The sequence below is a fragment of the Trachurus trachurus genome (assembly GCF_905171665.1).
Source record: "Trachurus trachurus genome assembly, chromosome: 18".
Lineage (NCBI taxonomy): Eukaryota > Metazoa > Chordata > Actinopteri > Carangiformes > Carangidae > Trachurus > Trachurus trachurus.
Genome location: NC_139909.1, coordinates 5,301,434 through 5,320,487, shown reverse-complemented (window position 1 = coordinate 5,320,487; position 19,054 = coordinate 5,301,434). Strand labels below are relative to the sequence as shown.

General features: G+C 44.0%; 1 protein-coding gene across 1 annotated transcript; it reads left to right on the top strand.

Annotated features, from left to right (window-relative positions):
* Positions 1 to 14,414, top strand: LOC311001567 (uncharacterized protein). The gene is made up of 5 exons (XM_083992651.1): positions 1 to 232; positions 2,690 to 3,303; positions 5,540 to 5,701; positions 8,189 to 8,396; positions 8,607 to 14,414. The coding sequence occupies exons 2-5, from the start codon at positions 3,159 to 3,161 to the stop codon at positions 10,852 to 10,854; spliced, it is 2,763 nt and encodes a 920-aa protein (XP_083848777.1). The 5' UTR covers positions 1 to 232; positions 2,690 to 3,158; the 3' UTR covers positions 10,855 to 14,414.
* The last annotated feature ends 4,640 nt before the right edge of the window (positions 14,415 to 19,054 follow it).

Genomic DNA, 19,054 nt, shown 5'->3' with positions numbered 1-19,054 from the left:
GGAGCTGGCGGAGGGTCACACCGAGGAGGGAGAGAGAGGAGGCGGGGAACCGGAGCGACCAGAGAGAGGAGGAGGGAGAGGAGCAGCAGCAGCAGCAGCAGGAGGAGGAAGAGGAGGAGGAGGAGGAGGAGCAGCAGGAGGCCGCGGAGGAACCGAGCAGCACCGACAACACAGCGACCGACCAGCAGCAGCGATCACCCGGACAACAGCGGCGGACTGAGACGGAGGAGTGGTACGGCTCTTTCTGTTTATTATCTATCACACCGCGAACAAACAACAGCAACAACAGCAGCTGGAGGGATCGTCTGCAGGCTGAGGATACACACACACACTCAATACACATTATACACAATACACACACACACACACACACACACTGCATTCATACCATAATCATAATGTGTGTCCTCCTATAATAGCCTATACAAATGTGTGTGTATGTGTGTAAATTGTGAGTATATATATATATAGGCTACACACACACATGTACAGTATGTTCACTATGGCCTCTATGCAATGTTGTGTATTTATATATTTGTGTGTGTGTGTGTGTTGCGTTCACTGACCATAAGCCATCATGTTTACCACCACGCTGCAAAGGCAGTAATTTCATAGTGTGTGTGTGTGTGTGTGTGTGTGTGTGTGTGTGTGTGTGTGTGTGTGTGTGTGTGTGTGTGTGTGTGTGCGCGTGTGTGTGCAGCACTGCAGCATGCAGGCAGAACTTGGCCTTGTAAGAAACTCTTTACAGACCACCAGCGTTTCCTGTGAGTCTCTCTAACACAACTGTTTTGACTCTGCAGCAGTGTGTGTGTGTGTGTGTGTGTGTCTGTGTGTCTGTGTGTCAGTGTGTGTGTGTGTTTGTACTCATCTGTCTGTCATTGTGCGGACTACGGTGTGTGTGTGTGTGTGTGTGTGTGTGTGTGTGTGTGTGTGTGTGTGTGTGTGTGTGTGTGTGTGTGTGTGTAGGAGGTTTTGGCAGGTCCTCGCTCTGGGCTGAACAAACATCTGTATTTTTTAGGGTCAGGACTTTGGTTCTTAAGATTTATCACCAGGTTTCAGTGGGTGATCGATTATTGATCAGAATACACGTTAATTGATAATATTTTATAATATGAAATAGGACCTAACCTCTAAATATTAAGTTTGTATAATGTAAATGATGAATACGTTTATACCATAAAAATAAGTTTTTGTTGGTTTAATTAAAGCCCCAGTATGTAACTTATTTGGCTTTTTATTATCAAAAATCAAATCTGTCTTTCATAAATACGTATTTCACTGAAGGTGAATCACAGCTGCATACCAATGAAAGCTTTCTGGTACCTTAGAATGAGTTGTTACAAGTCGTTACAAATACATAAGTGGGCGACGCACCGAACCGAGGCGGCCATGTTGCATCGTGACCGTAGGTAACCACGGAAACGGCCTGTTAAAACTGTCACCACTGTGTAGTGTGAGGAAGGACGGAGGCACTGGTGTTGCATTCAGGTGCAGTCAGGCAGACGGCCGTCGGCAAACCAACCGGATGTCATTTTACTCCACCAGAGAAAGACGGTAAAACAATACCACATCACCATGACAACATATTGTCACGCCTGTATAGACGCTTGTTTATCCTGTTACATGCAGCGTCTGTTGTCTGTCTGACGTCTGCCCGATTTCACGTGAATGCAACATCAAGAATACGTTCAGATATGCAACCGCACCGCTAGATGGGGGGAATTCCTACGTATTATACCTTTAAAAATAACCTAAACAACCTAAATAAACTAAACTAAATATTTGGCGATTAACGTAAAATGTTAACGTAAATATCTGCCATAGGTAAAACACCGATAACATAATATTAAAGGGACAACAAGGAGTTTCGGAATGTGGAGTGTTTTCACACTACATTTCCCATTAACAAGTGGTAACGTAGATTCATCCACATTATGAGACTTTTAGAACCAAATACAAACTCCTCGTTGTCTCTTTAAGTTTGTGTAATTTAAATGATGGTGAATACATTTATACCATAAAAAAGAACCAAAATCGTCAGATTTATCAAAGTATTTAGTAACATTTCATATTGATACTAAAAAATATCTGGCGATTAACGTAAAATGTGAATATCTGTCATAGTTGGAAACACCTATAACATAATATTAATGTTGTATAAGTTGCAAAATAGCTAACTAAACTACCACGTATATAAAGTTATACCGTCCATTGTTCAAACTTGACTTTTTGTAGAAATGTACGACAAAAAAAAATTTGAGTATCGATCATGTTTTTTTTTACAGATGTAAAACTGAAACTTTTTTTGGACGTTAAATATCGGTCAAAGTTTCAGAAGTAGAAAATGATCGTATTGATATAAATATATAAAGTTACTGCGAGTGGTTGGTTTGTGAGTATCAGAACAAAACGTGAACTTATCCTTAAAGGTCAGAGGCCGGAGAAGAATGCGTTAAATCAGTGATGAGTACAAACGTGTGTGTGTGTGTGTGTGACATGGACAGAGAGAGAGAGCATTGTGTCGGCCTGTGGTTTGAGCTGGTGCAGTGATGAATATCAAATAGGCCTGTAGTAGTAGTTGGACATTTCAGCTGTGTGTGTGAGTGTGTGTGTGACGTACTGTCGTTGCTGTTCGTCAATAAACTATTGTATTTTCTCTCTCTTTCTCTCTCTCTCTCTCTCTCTCCAGCTCAGACCTTCCTATCGGCCGTCATCCTGTCTCCGTCCTCTGTCACAGCTGCTGCAGCTTCACTCGTGGTGTTTGGAGTCGGTCGTCAGCACCTGCGTTCACCGAAACCAGCGCTAATATCTAAAATTTATAAATTACGAACGCTTCTGGAAAGGACGAATTGTTGCTTCCTCTTTCTGGTGATGCGCTTAAGAGTCGGAAAAACAAGAAAAAAACAACAAAACAAGCGTTTCCTGCTCTGAAAATGTAGATTAGTTTAGCTCTGAGGCTACTTGTGGTTAGCGGCGAACGCCCGTCCTCCTCCAGAAGTCTAAGTTTAGTCAGAAAAACATATTTTAGCGGATAAAGATGTAGTTGGATCCACAACCAGGATCACGTCTTTTTTTAAGTTGCTAACGGCTGGTTAGCGGCTCGTTGCGCTAGCAGGCCGCGGTGGCGTGGGGCTGAGGCCGGGCATAGCGGGGGTGCGATGGAGTACCACTCCGGTGGCAGCCTGCCCCTGCTGGGGAGACCGCGGTACTGCCCCGGCGCCAACGCCAACGGAGGATACCTGTGTGAGACGGGACACTGCTGCGGAGAGACCGGCTGCTGCACCTACTACTACGAACTCTGGTGTAAGTTGGTTTGTACTCGATTTCCACGTTAAAGGGATAGTTCACCCAAAGTTGAAATTTCACTCATTATGTACTCACCCTCATGTCGACTAAGGGCTGGGTCTGAGTTACAGGGGGTCTGTCCATATAACGGTTGCAAATGGATACCAACTGTCTTCGTAACAAAAAGACACACCAAAAAACATCCAAATACCTCCATGCTGCTCCATAGTGTCCAAATCTCGCGAGATTGACGCCGGCGCAAATAGTGCGAGATTTGGACGGACCAGGAAGAGGAGCTTCGAGAAGCTTCCGCTACAAAACAAGCTTGAAATTTAGACTTATTTAATTTTTTTCGGAACAATTTCGCATTTCGGGGCTTCAATACAAGACGGACATTACATACGAGCAGCATGGAGGCATTTGGATGTTTTTTGGTGTGTCTTTTTGTTACGAAGACAGTTGGTATCCATTTGCAACCGTTATATGGACATGCACTGCTACGCCGAGACCCCCTGTAACTCAGAGAAGCCACGGAGGACTCTGAAACTTCTCCCAGCCCTTAGTCCACATGAGGGGGAGTAGATAATGAGTGAAATTTCAATTTTGAGTGAACTATCCCTTTAAGCCTTGTACAACAGATACAGATAATCTGTCTGATTTTGCACCTTCAACAAACGCCCAATTATCTGATGGCTCTTAGAGGTCCAGTGTGTAAAATGGCGTCCGACTGGGACGACTGGGAGTATTTCAGGAGAGTGGAGCGATGAGGTGAAGATCTAAACCATTTTACCATATGTCTGCTGTTTCCTCCTCCTTCTTCATCGTTGGTTTATTTATGAACATTAAACTCTTGAAACGTGCTCTCTGATTGGCTGGATTTCCCCTTCAGGAAGGCCGTAGAAACATGCCGGCGCAAGATGGCGACACTCTCTAAAGCAAGACCCTTGTTATATGTAGATATAAAAGAATAATTACAAGGCTACGAAAACCAAACAAATGTTATTTTAGCGATTATACACTACAACACTACAAATGTGACCAGTGGTGTCTTGCAATGCTAACAATGCTAACTGTTTCACCAAGCGGTCAATGACCACTTGGCAAATTGGTTAGCACGTCTTTTACGGGCGAGTGAGTTTAACTTCAGTACCGCTAACCGCCACACGGTGTCACTTCTCCTCACTGGTACCTCGTGACTGTGGCTATATCCTATTATATATTTAGATTTTGCCGATAAATCTGGACAATTCTTACACACTGGACCTTTAAGATTATCCTACGAGATGCTCCCGTGGTGTGAGGTGTGTTAAGAGTCAATTTCTCCCGACAATCTGCTCGGACAAATCTTGCATAGTTCCTCTTTAAAGGGATATGCCAACTGTCTTGCCTTACTCCTGAGTCCATGACCAGCAGATAGACACCATCCTTTCGACTGTGCGTGCAGTAACAAGGGAGATAGAGCCGTATCGCCCGTAATTAGCTTAGCTCAAACACTGGAAGTGTATGGGTAGTGTTAGCCTGCCTCCTCGCCGAGCCGAAATCAGCAGTCAGAAGCTGATTTCATTTTAGCTCTAAACTCTGTAAATATATCACTTAATCGACATTTCAAACATTTTTAGGCGAGAAAGTAGCCTTTTAGATGACCACGACGATAGAATTTGTGCTTTTACTTTGAAATAGGAAGCTAACCTACCCTCGATGTAGCTAGCTTGAACCAAAATAAAGTGTCTTTGCTTGAACCCTCCGGTTTGACCGATCTCGTCCCGTTAGCGGCATTTGACCGCTCAAGATGCCTTACCGGAGAGTTTTGTCAGCTCTGAGACGAAGATCGGCCGCCGGTTTCCGTTTAGAGTTGCTGAAGAGTTTCTCTGACGACTTTAGGTAGGAGGCAGGCTAACACTACCTATACACTTCCAGTGTTTGAGCTAAGCTAATTAGCGACTTCAGGTAGGAGGCAGGCTAACACTACCCATACACTTCCAGTGTTTGAGCTAAGCTAATTACGGGCGATATGGCTCTATCTCCATGGTTACTGCACGCACAGTCGAAAGGATGGTGTCTATCTGCTGGTCATGGACTCGGGAGTGAGTAAAGACATGGAAAAAAAAACGTTGGCGTATCCCTTTAACAATGAAGTTAGCTGTGAAACTACAGACATTTCACGGCTGATAGTTGAGTCACAACAGCATTTTTGTTTTGTTTTGTTTTGTTTTGTTTGTCTGTCTTGGTAACATCCCTAAATGTCTGTGCTCAGGGTTCTGGCTGCTGTGGACCGTCCTCATCCTGTTCAGCTGCTGCTGCGCCTACCGCCACCGCCGCGCCAAGCTGAGGGTCCAGCAGCAGCAGAGACAGAGGGAGATCAGCCTGCTGGCCTACCACGGGGCCAGCTCCTACCCCTCCTCCATGCTGGACCTCAGTAAGAACCATCCGTCCGTCCGTCTGTCTGTCGCTGACAAACTCCACTCTTATCTCAGCCTCAGAACACAATGAAGCCAGTTCTTGTTTTGTTCGCTTGTTTGTTGTTTATTTCTGTTTGTGTTTGACGCTCAGCTGTCAAGTGACGACTCTCCCGAGTGGTGGAAATTTACCACTCGAGAGACCGGTGGAGATTTCCATTGGAACTGGTTTATTCCAATTATTATGTCCTGCAGAAGTTCTTTCACTGCAAAAACTCAAAATCTTTCCATGAATATTTGTCTTATTTCTTGTCAAAATGTCTCATTTCTAGTCAAAACTAATCTCTTTCCCTTAAAAATGTACTTGTTTTTAGATCATTTTCACTTGTTTCAAACATATTTTCATTTGAAATAAGTAGAAAAATCTGTTGTTTTGTGCTTGTAACAAGAAAGAAAAACTTGCTCCACTGTCAGATTATTATACTTATTTCAAGTGAAAATATGATTGAAAGAAGTAAAAAGTGTCTAAAAACAAGCGACTTTTTATGTGATGAGTCTTATTTTATTATAATGAGATTTGTTTTGACTTAGAAATAAGACAAATATTCTTGGAAAGATTTTGAGTTTTTGCAGTGTTGTGATTCGATCAGATTGTTTTGCTGAAGAAAAACTTTTATTTCCTGAAATTTAATTTTCAAACAGCCAGTGGAAATCTACAGAACAGCTTCAGTCTCAAAGGGGAATTACCCTGAATATTTCAGATGCTGCAATGTTGTTGGAGAAAATTGAAAGAAAATATTTAAACTCACATAACAGTGTAGTACTTAAATATAGACATATGTATGTATGATATAACTGTTGCAGCTGATGGTCCCTGCTGTCAGTCTACACTGGGGCTGTGAGGAGGAACATGAGGACATGATGTCACTGTGTTATTTAAGTACTTCATTGCAGCTGTCAAAATCATCCCAAACTGGGAACGCCCCAGTGGCCTCCGAGTGTTAAGGTATGGTCACATTACACCTCCGTCCTACAAACGCTGGCTCTGACTCTCCATTCACTTCTATTGAGGGCATGCAAGTCCTGTTTTAGTCCAACCAACCAACCAACCAACCAACCAACCAACCAGCTTTGTCTGAGTGGATGCATGGAGATGTAAATGTTAAAGGTCCAGCGTGTCTTGTATATTATTATAAAACCAAACGACAAACTGTGGTGTCGCTCTTGAATGCTGCTCATAGTTTGCTCATAGATCACTGTTAAAAATATTTGTTACATGCAACAGGAGGTTGTTTTGGGGCAGTTTTTTTGACCTGAAGTGTAATGTGACCAAACCTAAATCTGGCCTGGGACCTTTCTTACATGCCACGCTCTGCCTCTATCCACCACTTTCTGGAGAATGACGGGTGTTGCCATGACGCTCCATTCCACCGTTACTGTATTGTTGATACTAGCATAGACTGGTTGATAGACATTGGCCGTGATGACTTTATTTATAATCATCACCTCATTTTAATGAGAACAATACGGACGAGGTTTTAGCTTTATGTCACATTTTCACGTCACTATATCACCATTGTGACTACTCTGATGTTTATGAAGTCTATAAAACGAGTTGTTGAACAAACATTTTAGATTAGCTGGGCTAACCGTTAGCTGTTAGCCGTTAGCAGTGTCAATAAACAATAACTCAATAAACGGCCCATGAAAAAAATATTTTTTCCAGCGGATATCCTAGTTACACCATGACTGAGCTAACTGGAGTAGTTTCATGTCGTGTCCAACAACGGGAGGGTTTTAACAGCTGACGTCCTGATGTTAGCTTAGCTGCTGCTGTTAGCTTAGCTGTCAGCAGCAGCAAAGCTAACAACTACGACAACCATGACTAATTACAAAAACGTGCACACAGAAATAGTAATGTTTGTTCAATAATTCGTTCTATAGACTTAACAAACATTAGACTTAGTCAAACCGGTTTTGGCAGCCCGGAGCCCCCACATTTGGTACCTACACCGGTGGCTAACGCTACCAGTTAGCTGCTCACTAGAACACTACCCAAACCGGGGTCATTCCTATGTTCCCACAGCCTTATGTTCCCACATTTCTAACTTTTGTTGTCACTGAAAATTAGGCCCTATGTTCCCACAGCCCTTTGGTCCCACCATTGGTTGGGTTTAGGCAATGAAGAAAAGAGTTGGTTAAGTTTAGTAAAAAGACCCGGTAGAGGCTAGACAGGCCAGATAGATAGAGTCCAGATAGGTAGAGAGAGTCCAGTGGGAACATAGGCACGCTCCCCTAAAACCAACTTCCGTTGTGGTGTGACGCAATGGATCATGGGAAAATAAAGTGGTGGATACCCTACTTTCCTGTCACCTCTCTCCTGACTACTATCAGATGAGGGCAATAAAATGCTCCAGAAACACTCAAAAATAAAAACATCCAGTAACAGGAAATTCCAAACGAGCATCCGCGACTTTCCTCTGACCTCACTGCCTCTCTGTTTTCAGGTTTCCTGGCGTCTCTGAAGTTGCCTTCCTATGAGGAGGTGGCTGCTCAGCCGTCGACCCCCCCTCCACCTTACAGCTCAGTGTTTACCACCCCCCGCTACCCCCAGCCCCCCCGCACCGTCGACCCCCACCTGCTCACACAGCACGGTCCACTGCTGCACCACCGGCCGCTCAGCGACGGTCCCTCCTCACTCAGCTCTGATAACAGGTAACGATGCCGCTAAGGCTACTGGGAGCACTGAGGTTTGCTGCTTCTACTTCTGTGAATACCAGTGAAAAAACTCCTAGTTTTGCTATGATTAATACTTATACTACTACTGTTGTATCTGACCCTACTCTGTTACCTTTCCATTACTACCACTACATGCATTGAACTGTTTATTGAAGCTGAACTGTAACACTACGATCTTTCCCGTAGCTCCAGCTGTTCCTGTGACTCCTGCTGCCCCTCCTCTCCGTGTAGCTCCTCCCTCTCTGCGCCCGTCACGTACGAGACCGACACAAGCCACGCCTCCACGCCCAGCGAGGCCGCGCCCCTCACTCTTGATGTCACCCTGGAAACCATCACCAACGCGGCTAACTGCTTAGAGGTGAATGAGAGGATGGTTGCCGCCGCCACCGACGCAGTGGCCATTGACATCAGCGAAGCAGATGCTGCCAGGGCTCAGGAACCTGTTGCCACGGACTCACCGGTTCCCAACCAGACTGTTACTGTGGCCGTCGTCACCAGGGCGGCCTCCCCTCAGCCTCTGCCCTCCCCCGGTTCTGAGTTGGATCTTCCTGTTGGATCTACATCCCCCATAAGCCAACAGCTTGATCTAACACCATGTACCCCAATAGTTAGCACCTGTAGCTCAAGTACGCTCCCTAGTCCCGGTGTTGTTGACACAGCACTCCCCTCTTTTCAAATAATCAGTATTGATGACCCCGAAACTGCCCTGAAAGTCACTTCAGGCACTTCTACCCCAACAGATAACAGCACTTCTGACAGACCCACGGCCAACATGACCCTAGAAACCCTCAATCTCACAAGAACTTTTGATACAGCCAATGTTCTTGGTAGCCCAACAACCTCCGTACTGTCCCCAGATGTTGGAAGAACTTTGGCCCTGATAACAGGATCTGCCGGCCTCCCAACCTCAGACCCTAGTCTTAGCCTTGTGCCAATCTTGGCACCTTCAAACCCTACCCAAGACCCAGTTCCTTCAAACCTTCCCCTAGTGTCAATAGCAGTACCTTCAAAGCTTACCCAAGATCCAGACCCAGTTCCTTCAAACCTTACCCTAGCGTCAATAGCAGTACCTTCAAAGCTCACCCAAGCTCCAGACCCAGTTCCTTCAAACCTTACCCTAGTGTCAATAGCAGTACCTTCAAAGCTTACCCAAGCTCCAGACCCAGTGCCTACAAATCTTAACAAAGCCGCAGACACATTAACTGCAGACATTACCCTATCTTTAGAAGCAGTGCCCACCACCACAACCCATAACACTTCTCCAGACCAAATACCAAACCCGACCCAAGCTCCACAGTCATTGACCCCCTCTCCAGAACAAGTCTTGCCAAATCTTACCCAAGCTCCAGGGCCAGTACCTTCGACCCTTACCCCAACACAAGACCCACAAACTAAAACCATACCTCCCGATTCCTCACTTAGACAAGTTCTAACTCCTACACATTCAAATCTTTCCCTAGCTACAGATGTAGCACCCACATCGCCCACTTTCGCCCATTGCCAGAACCCAGAATGGTCACTTGGGGTGGGTTTTACCCTGGTTCCTCCCAGCCCTGTGACAGATTCACCCCAACAGCCAGGAGCTCTAGCTGTTCTTGAATCTTGTCTAGATCCAGATGGTTTTAGCTCTGGATCTGGTTCTGGTTCTGTTGTTGGTTCCAGATCAGGTACACTGTCCTCTCCGGGCCCAGTGCTTACCTTCCCAACGCCAGCCATAACCATAGAGTCAGTGTCAAATTTCGCTCCTATTCGGTCGCCCTGTTCAATCCTTTCCCCATCCTCACCCTCATCCCTCCCCTGTTCGCCTTTCCTCCCCTCCCCTCCGGCCTTGGCCTCCACTTCCCTTCCTGCCCCGGCTTTACTACTGGACCCACTCACAGCCCTGCACCAGTCCGACAAAGGCGGATCGTCGTCTGGCCACGCCTCCTCGCTTTCCCCCTCACCTCGTGCCACTCAGTCCCCTCCGAAACAGACTCTCTTCTCCCCCTGCGTGGACATCTTTGAACCAGGACCTCCCAGTTGGGAGGACGGAGACGAGGAGCAAGACGAGGACAATAATGATGACGATGAGGATGACGACATGGGCGCCGACGAGAGCCAGTATCGGCATCGACGGCTGACCGGTGACTCTGGCATCGAGGTGTGCAGGTGTCGGGTAGAGGATGAAGATGATGAGGACGAGGACGAGGAGGAGGAAGAGGAGGAGGAGGAGGAGGAGGAAGAAGAGGAAGCAGGGGAAAGGAAGGACGATGGCAGAAGAGAAGGAGGAGAAAAGAAGGGAGGTGGAAACACTGATCTCCATGATAGCGTGGACTGCCCCGCCAGAGGTCAGATAACCACAGGGGAAGGACTCACACTGTGTAACCCCACCTCCACCACCACGCCGACGTCAGAGGACAACGGTGAAGTCGTCATCGTCATGGAGACCGTGTGATCGACAGAAACGGGCAGATCTAACTCATTCATCATCTAAAGAAGGGATGAAGAGAAAACAAAACTATGGCGTCCACCCATAAAACTGTTTTAGGAGATCTTTCTGTTACTGGGAATTTCAACACAGATGTGGATAAGTCACATCACATTACATACAACATGTTGCTTGTTCAGCAGCTGTTAGTTAGACCAGCACAGGTACCAGATGTGTCGCAGGAGGAGATTCAACAGGAAGCATTTGCTCAAGTCCAACTGTGAGTTGGAATTTTAATTAACCATGGTTCCAGGTTTCTGCGTGGCGAGTACCGGGGTTATTAAAATCGGAGGAGAGGCGTTTACTCAGATTGCATCCAAGGTGGATAACGTTTACAACCTCTATAGAACCACTGTAGAACCGTTGTCAGCTATATTTGTGAAATATCAAGAAAGGTTACGACCCCTGCTTTCTACTTTGATCCCAACAAAGTAACACCGGAGAGTTGTCTATTAATGAGGAATGTCTAAATCTCTACCACAGAGAGCTACCTGTGTCCCTAGATCATATCATGAATACTGTCAGTCGGAGTGAACAGCCTAATAACGTAGATTTGTTTTTGTTTGAAGGTTGAGGTGACATCGTTAACTGTCTCATCTTTAGTTTAGTTTGCACCTCAGAAGAGTCGGTGAGAGGTACCCTGTGTGGAGTAACATTCACTCTGTCTCTAAAGCACATTGTGTGTGTCCTTGAAGCTTAAACAATACGTTGAGTCAATTCCCTTCCACATAAAATGATCACGGTGTTATTTATTAAGGCACGTTCCGTAAATTTAACACAGGTAGGCTTCAAATTTTCAAAACAAACCATAGTAGGGGTTTACCAGGTAGGAAACGTCTACTGAAAATGCCAAAGAAGTTGCATTATGGGTTTGATATCCCAACAATTCACTCGAAATTTCCAACAGTTGATCAGTGGAGTTTGTGTAAACAATATTTACTGGGTGCACAATCATGTCTATGGACATTGTAGATGCCACAAATCCACAGGGTACCTTCAAACTGAAGTACTAGTCACTGAAAGCTTGTCAACTAGTCAGCAGCAGATTAAAAGGGATGCTATGGTGAGCTGAAGGACCACAAGATGAAAATTGGTCATCAAACATTGACTTTTCATATCTGGTGACAGATCTGAACACAGGTTGTCAATCACAAAGCTAACCTTGTGTCCGCAACTTACCAACTTGTAAATAGTGTTCACATCAGCATCCAGTTCTTAATGAAAACTCTGATTGATTGATCTGACTTTGCAATGAATAATGCAGCATCCAGAATCTGTTATTCATGTAGTTAAATGGATGTAGCGCCCTATGGACCGTGCACAGGATTTTTAACCCTCACACGACCAGTTCTTTGTTGAGTGGTCCACTGACGTACATGCTTACAAGTCGTAAACGTCAGAATCGCTCCCATCTCCGCCTCCCCGTCCCACATAAAGGCTGTGAACATGGTCGATCGCCTTTGGGTGCTTTATGCCTCTGACAGAAAGTATATAGGCGTTTCTTACGTCCATCTGTCACCAACAAGAAAAGAACAACTTTAAATAGTTGAAGATTTAGCAGAAGACACCTCACTTGTCTTGGGCAGTGACAGGGGTTTGGAAACGTGCCGGGGACAAATTGGCTGTTTTGGAAATGAAGAGACCGATGTAGGAGGATGATTCACTCCGACTGACAGAGGGAAGACTGATTCATTCATTAGAGGGAATGATTTGATGAAGAAGTCTGTCAGGAAAGCGGAATTAGGTGGGTAGTTTATGAAACAAGAGAGACAGCTCCTCAGATTTGATGCGTCCATAGCAACTTGATCCTATATTGAAGGTTTCAGGGCGGAGATATCGGTCGGCTTCCTGTGCGTCGGCCTTTCAGCAGAGAAAAGCTTTTGCATAAATAGGAATAAACAATGGGTGCTGTTAGACAGAAACAAAGCACCAAACAGAACGGGGATGGGAGCACGTCATCGTTCCAGTCTTTGTCTCTTTCTCTGAATTTGAGGTCAGAGGCAAAAACACGGCTGCAACAGAAGCTACTTTCAGTCCCCCGTCCAAATGCTGAAATTACCGTTCACTTTGTGCATCTCTCAATTCATAGACACCTCTCCTTTATGCCATTCAGAGTCCTTTATGAATTTACTTCATCCCACAAAAATCACCAAACGAGACGAGCTTTTTCAGGGCCTTTAAAAATGACAGTAACCTCAATCAGTAAATCGGTAAAAAGACGCGGAAGCTGAGTCATTAGAATTTATTTTTAGGCCATTGTTGTATATTACATATTAATGTATTTGTACACTGTCAGATTGATAGGCGTGTCAATATTGATATTTTGTGACAGAAAGACTTAAAGGTAGAGTATATTTTGTCAATGACAGAGTGTTAGTAACATTTGTATTGTACATGCTGGTGTATTTATAACCACCATCTGAAATTAGTGAAGAGCAATATTTTTCATCAGCAAGAGTCTGTAGTGTGTAAATAACTCCCTCCAGAAACACAGCTGCTTCAGGAAGGGTTGGAAGAAAGGAAACACATTGTCATTGTTGGGTGAAAACGCTGTTACCCCAGTTTACATGATTGGCCCCCCCGTGGTTTGGTTTGGGCAATCGTTACGCTAATTAACCCAATAAAAACATCTCCGAAAACGCTAATACAATTGCATCAGGGTCAAGAGGAAAACAGTCGACACATTGCAGATGTGAAGTTTTCACCCAACAACAGCAGTACGATGATTGTAAGGACAGTTTTTTGAAAAGAGAAGCGTCATTTCCAACCTGCTTGACGAAGGTATGACATCACACATTTGTAAGACTTTTTAATTGTGCTAAACGCTATCTTTTTCCACATTGTGATAATAACCTGATCAACAACACGCTGACAGATATTTTTCCTTTAAGCCAGATGCTCTCCACTCACACCAGGACTAGAGGTTGAACCTAGAAGTTGGTCAGAGGTGGACGACGTGTCTTAACTTTTTTCTTACACCTGCTTCCACAAAGTGCACTTGTTTTTGCAGCTTGTTGTGACAGCTGTGTTAATAAGTTTCGCAAATGTGTGTTGATCCAAACCAGATGTTGAAAACAAGTGTGTTGGAAAGGGACACCAGAGAAAAACCAACAGCTAGGGCAATGATGAGCGTTATCAGATTGTACTGGCGGATGATTGATCGAACCAGAACTCTTCATCGTGGGAATGTTCAAACGACGTCTCATTCAGACTGGATTTATGCCTGTAGGGGAGGGGAGGGGTGATTTCAACATACCTGCTCTGTCAGTGATTTGAATTCCATCTGGAGCATCTACGTGGGTAATAAATCACTCCCACCGCAGTAATAATTATAGCCACAATGACCCGGGGTTTACTTAGGAGCTGCCTGGTCGTCCTGTGATTTAAAGCCCATCAGGAACAAAGAGCTTGCTTGTGTTTTAACTTTACACAATCATTTATTGTATCATACAAATGTGAAATTGGACATCTTTGGTGTAAAGTGTCTTCTAATCATATAGATGGAAACATTAGGACATCAGTTTATAGGCCAACCAATAGAGTGCCGAAGCGGAAGCAGGAAGTAACGGCGCCATGGGTCCTTAATTCGGAAAAACTCTCCATGCAAGTGAACGGGACTCAAAGTTTTATTTTGTGATCCGATCGAATTGTGCTATGAGAAGAAAATATATCCTCTACCTGTTTAAAACATCACATTTCATGCCGAGAAAACAGCAGTTTATCGTAAAACGGCAATTCAAACGGATCACGAAATAAAACTTTCACTCCCGTTCACTTGTATGGAGACTTTTTCCGAATTAAGGACCCATGGCGCCGTTACTTCCTGCTTCCGCTTCGGCACTCTATGTGATTTTTAGCTTTGGCACCAAAAGTACGACGAATTATCTACCAGCTGTTTGCAGGATACTCATTGGCTGTACACACAATTGTCACTGGGTTACACAATGACTGCTGTGCTGATGAGTCTCCGGCAAAGTTGTTTTGTATAATTTCTAGGCAGATGTATGGACTTTTGTTTGTGATGGACATATTGTCGGGACGCGAGAGTCTCACCGAGTGTTTCATAACTAGATTGACTGTGTTGTTGTGACTCTGAGAACAAATGTGCTTCTGGTCCCGCTGAATGTCCATGTCCATCACAAAACCATACTGGATGAAACCACCACCTCCCCTCTAGTTTTTAATCCGGTCCGAATGAGGCTCTAGAAAGTAAAAAACACGGCATCTTGAGGCAATATCATTTAGGAGGACAGCGATGTTCTCAGGCTGTTCCCTGTGTAACTACGGCAACTGCTGTGGCGCAGCGGTCGCCTGATGATTGTGTCGGTTCAACCTGAATCATTTAATTCAGCCTTTCTTCGATTGAAAAGACCTCGAGTCTTGTTTGACTGATCCTTAAACCCTGTGTCCATGCTGCATTACAACACAAACTGGTCGCAAGATGGACAGTTGGGTATGTCTTTGTTGACAAGAGGTACCCATAACCTGATGATCAATGACGATGGACAACGCTACGTTGGACTTCACTATGACAAAAGCAATGTCCTGCCATGGGAAGGATGTGACGAGTTAGTTGGACGGTTGTTTCAAACTGATTTTGGGCGGCTGGATGTTTTTCTGGACTGCTTCGGAAACCAACGTGCGTACAAGATTGGAGATTGGATTCATACATGGATGGATTAAAAAAAACGATCCAATCTTCCTTTTCTAAAAACATCCGTGGGTAAATTCACAGACGTAGACGTCGTAGAGATCTGGGTTCCTACCGATCCAGACTTTGGAGTCGAGTCAAAGAGATTCTCGTCCAGAACACAATCCGATTCGGTTCGTTGAATCCTGTGGACTTAAAGAGTTTGTAGAGGCTTGAACGACCTCCTCCGGAAAGCTCGAAAAGGGGTGACACCGAGCCGTTGATGTTGTGGTTGATGTTGTGGTTGGTGGTGTTTTTTTGTTTACCTGAACTAATAAGGTTATATATCTCCATGGTTACAGAGTGCCATTTCTACTTGACAACTGTTACTACTTTAGCATTAGATAGAGTTGTTCTTGCTCTCGTGTGGGTGTGGACTTTCAACCAGAATGACTGGAGAAGTGTTGTCTGAAGTGTGTCTCTAGCTCCGGTCTTCCCAAAGGCTCTCGGCTCTGGGATCAGCCTGATGTGATATCTGGCCTCTCATTGAGGATTTCATCGAATTGTCAACAAAGAAACAATGAGTGGTTTCGAATAACTTGTTCACAACAGATTGTCCAGCAAAATCTTCAAATGATCTTTAGGAACAGGAGGCTGATGTCGGGGCTGAGAGACCTTTTGGAAACCCGGTCTTTCTCTCTTTTTGTTGCGTTTTTTGTAGTTTTTCATCGAATGACGGTGGACAGAAACATTGAACAGTTAACTCCCCTCTCAGAGTTTCACACTGACTGGATTCACACAGACGGGTCAGATTTGGTTTCAACCTGAAATTAACCTTGAAGATAAAAGATGAAATTGACTTATTTGACTAACTTGAGTCCTTAGATTGTCTTTAAAATTCCTTAATTAAAGGGACAACGAGGAGTTTTGGGAAAGCGAAGCGTTTTCACACTACATTTATGAGCCTCCGCACCGTGAAATTCTTTGACCGGCGCAAGACAGACTCATGTTTTCATTCATCAAGAATTAAAGTCAGAGGTTGGAAGACGATCACATACCGTCGTAGTTCCGACCATAAACGGCGATTCGACGGCGTTATTCTCATGACTCGCCACAAAACCGAAAGTAAGGAAACGCTGGTCGGCTCGCCCAGCATCTTCGCCACCACTAATAATAACAAAATAACGATAGAGACAAAACGATATGTTTATCGAAAATGGAGCCATTAACAAGTGGTAACGTAGATTCATCCACATTAATATGAGACTTTTTTATTGTCGCAGAATTTTTAGTTCTGCCGATGGAGAAACTCCTCATTGTCCCTTTAATTAAAGGTTCTGGACTACAAATTAGCAAATAAAGTTGGTATATGAACTACTAATCTACTTCCACTCTGCAAGGTTTCTTGGCAGGATTATGTCATTGTCTTTTCACCCCAATACAGTGAACTGTCTTAATTGGAAGCAGCGACAGCCAGGAAATACAAATTTAGTCACAATTTGTGCAGTCACAAGATTGTTGGTGGGAAAATAACTACATAGACACACACAACACAAGTCAGCTGGGTGGATGAAGAGGTGGAGGCTGCGGGTGTTTGTTGCACTTTGGGTGAATTTCAGACACATTATCGTCGGCAGGTGAAAAGCGAAACAGCTTTTTCATGTGGAAATAACAGCATCACAGGCTCTGATCACAGTCGCTGGTGGTGCTTCACTCTGCAGGTATCCAAGGATATAAATGGAAATCCATCATCAGACCCTATGAGCTGGTTGCTGAGATGAGATCTGATGGATGTCTGTGGCTTTTTAGAAACTCCGCCAGCATTGATAGTCTGGGCTTCCTGAGAAACAGAACAGCGCTGAGCCCAGTTGGATTCAGAAAACCAAACTAATTGAAGATTAAAGCTCAACTTTTAACTTAATTTTGACTCATTGCACCAGTCTGCTATTGGCAACCAGTCGTTTAAACCTCCTGTTGTCCTTCTGGGTCAAATTGACCCAATCTGTTCCCTTCCTCCATCCTTCCTTCTTTCCTTCCTTCTTTCCACAATCCTTCCTTCCTTCCCTTTGTCCTTACTTCTTCCTTCCTCTTTTGATCCAATTGACCTGATCTGTTCCCTATCCCTCCATCTTTATTTCCTTTCCTTCCCTTTCCCCTCCCTTCCTTCCTCCTTCTTCTTCCTGTCTTGAATCAATCTGTTCCCTCCCTCCATCTTTCTTTCCTTTTCCCTTCCTTCTCTCCACAATCCTTTTCCCCTCCCTTCCTTTCTTCCTTCCTTCCCTTCGTCTTTATTTCGTCCTTCGTTTTTGACCCAATCTGTCCCCTCCCTCCTTCTGTCTTTCCTTCCTTTTTCCCTTCCTTCTTACCTCCCATCTTTCCCTTTGTCCTTCCTTCCTTCCAGGGTTAAACCTGCACTGACCCTGAAACGTGAATCCAGTCGAGGTTTCTGACAACTCTGGTTTTTGGCCTCATTATTTTTATTTTATTTTTACCATTTTGGGCCTTTGATCGACTTCCACTAGTTCCATGAGGAGATACCATGAAGCAACTCCACCGATTATTAAATGAACTAAAACTTCAGTCTGTTCTCTCGTAGAGCCCCCCCCCCCTCTGTCTGAAGGACGTTCTTCTCTTCTCCTTCTTTTTATCTCTTCTCTGCTGTCCTTCCTTTTTTTTTGCATGAGGTTTCTGTCGGAGGAGTCGAAGGAAGCAGAGAAGAGACCGGCCTTTAAAATCCCTAAATATTACGATGACGATGACGATGATGATGATGATGATAACGATGCTAATTATTAGTATTACCTAATTAATAGTGAGTGTGTATGTGTGGATGTATGTATGTATGTATGTGTGTGACCTAACTAAACCAGCCTGTTCTAACAGTGTGTGACGATATACTGAATAAAACTGTCAAATCTACCGCCAGTCTGTCTACTTCATCAATATACTGAGGATCAATCGTTATTTATTGATTAACACAATGATAATAATAATAGGAAACAGCAAATAAAACCCCAACATATTCACGTAGGGATGTCGCGATTACTTGTTTTCACAATTAATCGTGGTATTAAACGCCACAATTATTGGCAGATGTGCACAAAAATAAAGGGAAATGCACAGATACTGGTCCATATAACGTAATATTGAATTGGTAGGAATTTAAATGTTAGCGTGTCATTTTTAATAAAAAAAAAAAAAAGCAAAACCAAACAAAAAACGATTAAAATAAACGCAAACATTTGGTATAAACGACAATTTATGACCTGAGCATTTCAAACACTTCCCCTGGGGGATTAATAATTGGTCATATATTAATAGATACTTGAAATATTTTGTGTAAACCATGAGTCATGTAATTATATTTTGACTATATTTGATTTTACACATTCATAGTGTTGTGAAATTAATTAATGCATAATAATCGTGATTATTTCTCTGACAATAATCGTACCAAGAAAATGTGTAATCGTGACATCCCTATTTTCAATTCTACGAGAAATTTTGACATAGCAACAGATATTTTAGCTTGATTTG

Coding starts and splice junctions, on each gene's coding strand:
- LOC311001567 (XM_083992651.1), top strand. CDS start 3,159: ATGGAGTACCACTCCGGTGGCAGCCTGCCCCTGCTGGGGAGACCGCGG. Junction 5,702..8,188: donor CTCCTCCATGCTGGACCTCA/GTAAGAACCATC, acceptor CTCTGTTTTCAG/GTTTCCTGGCGTCTCTGAAG. Junction 8,397..8,606: donor TCACTCAGCTCTGATAACAG/GTAACGATGCCG, acceptor TCTTTCCCGTAG/CTCCAGCTGTTCCTGTGACT.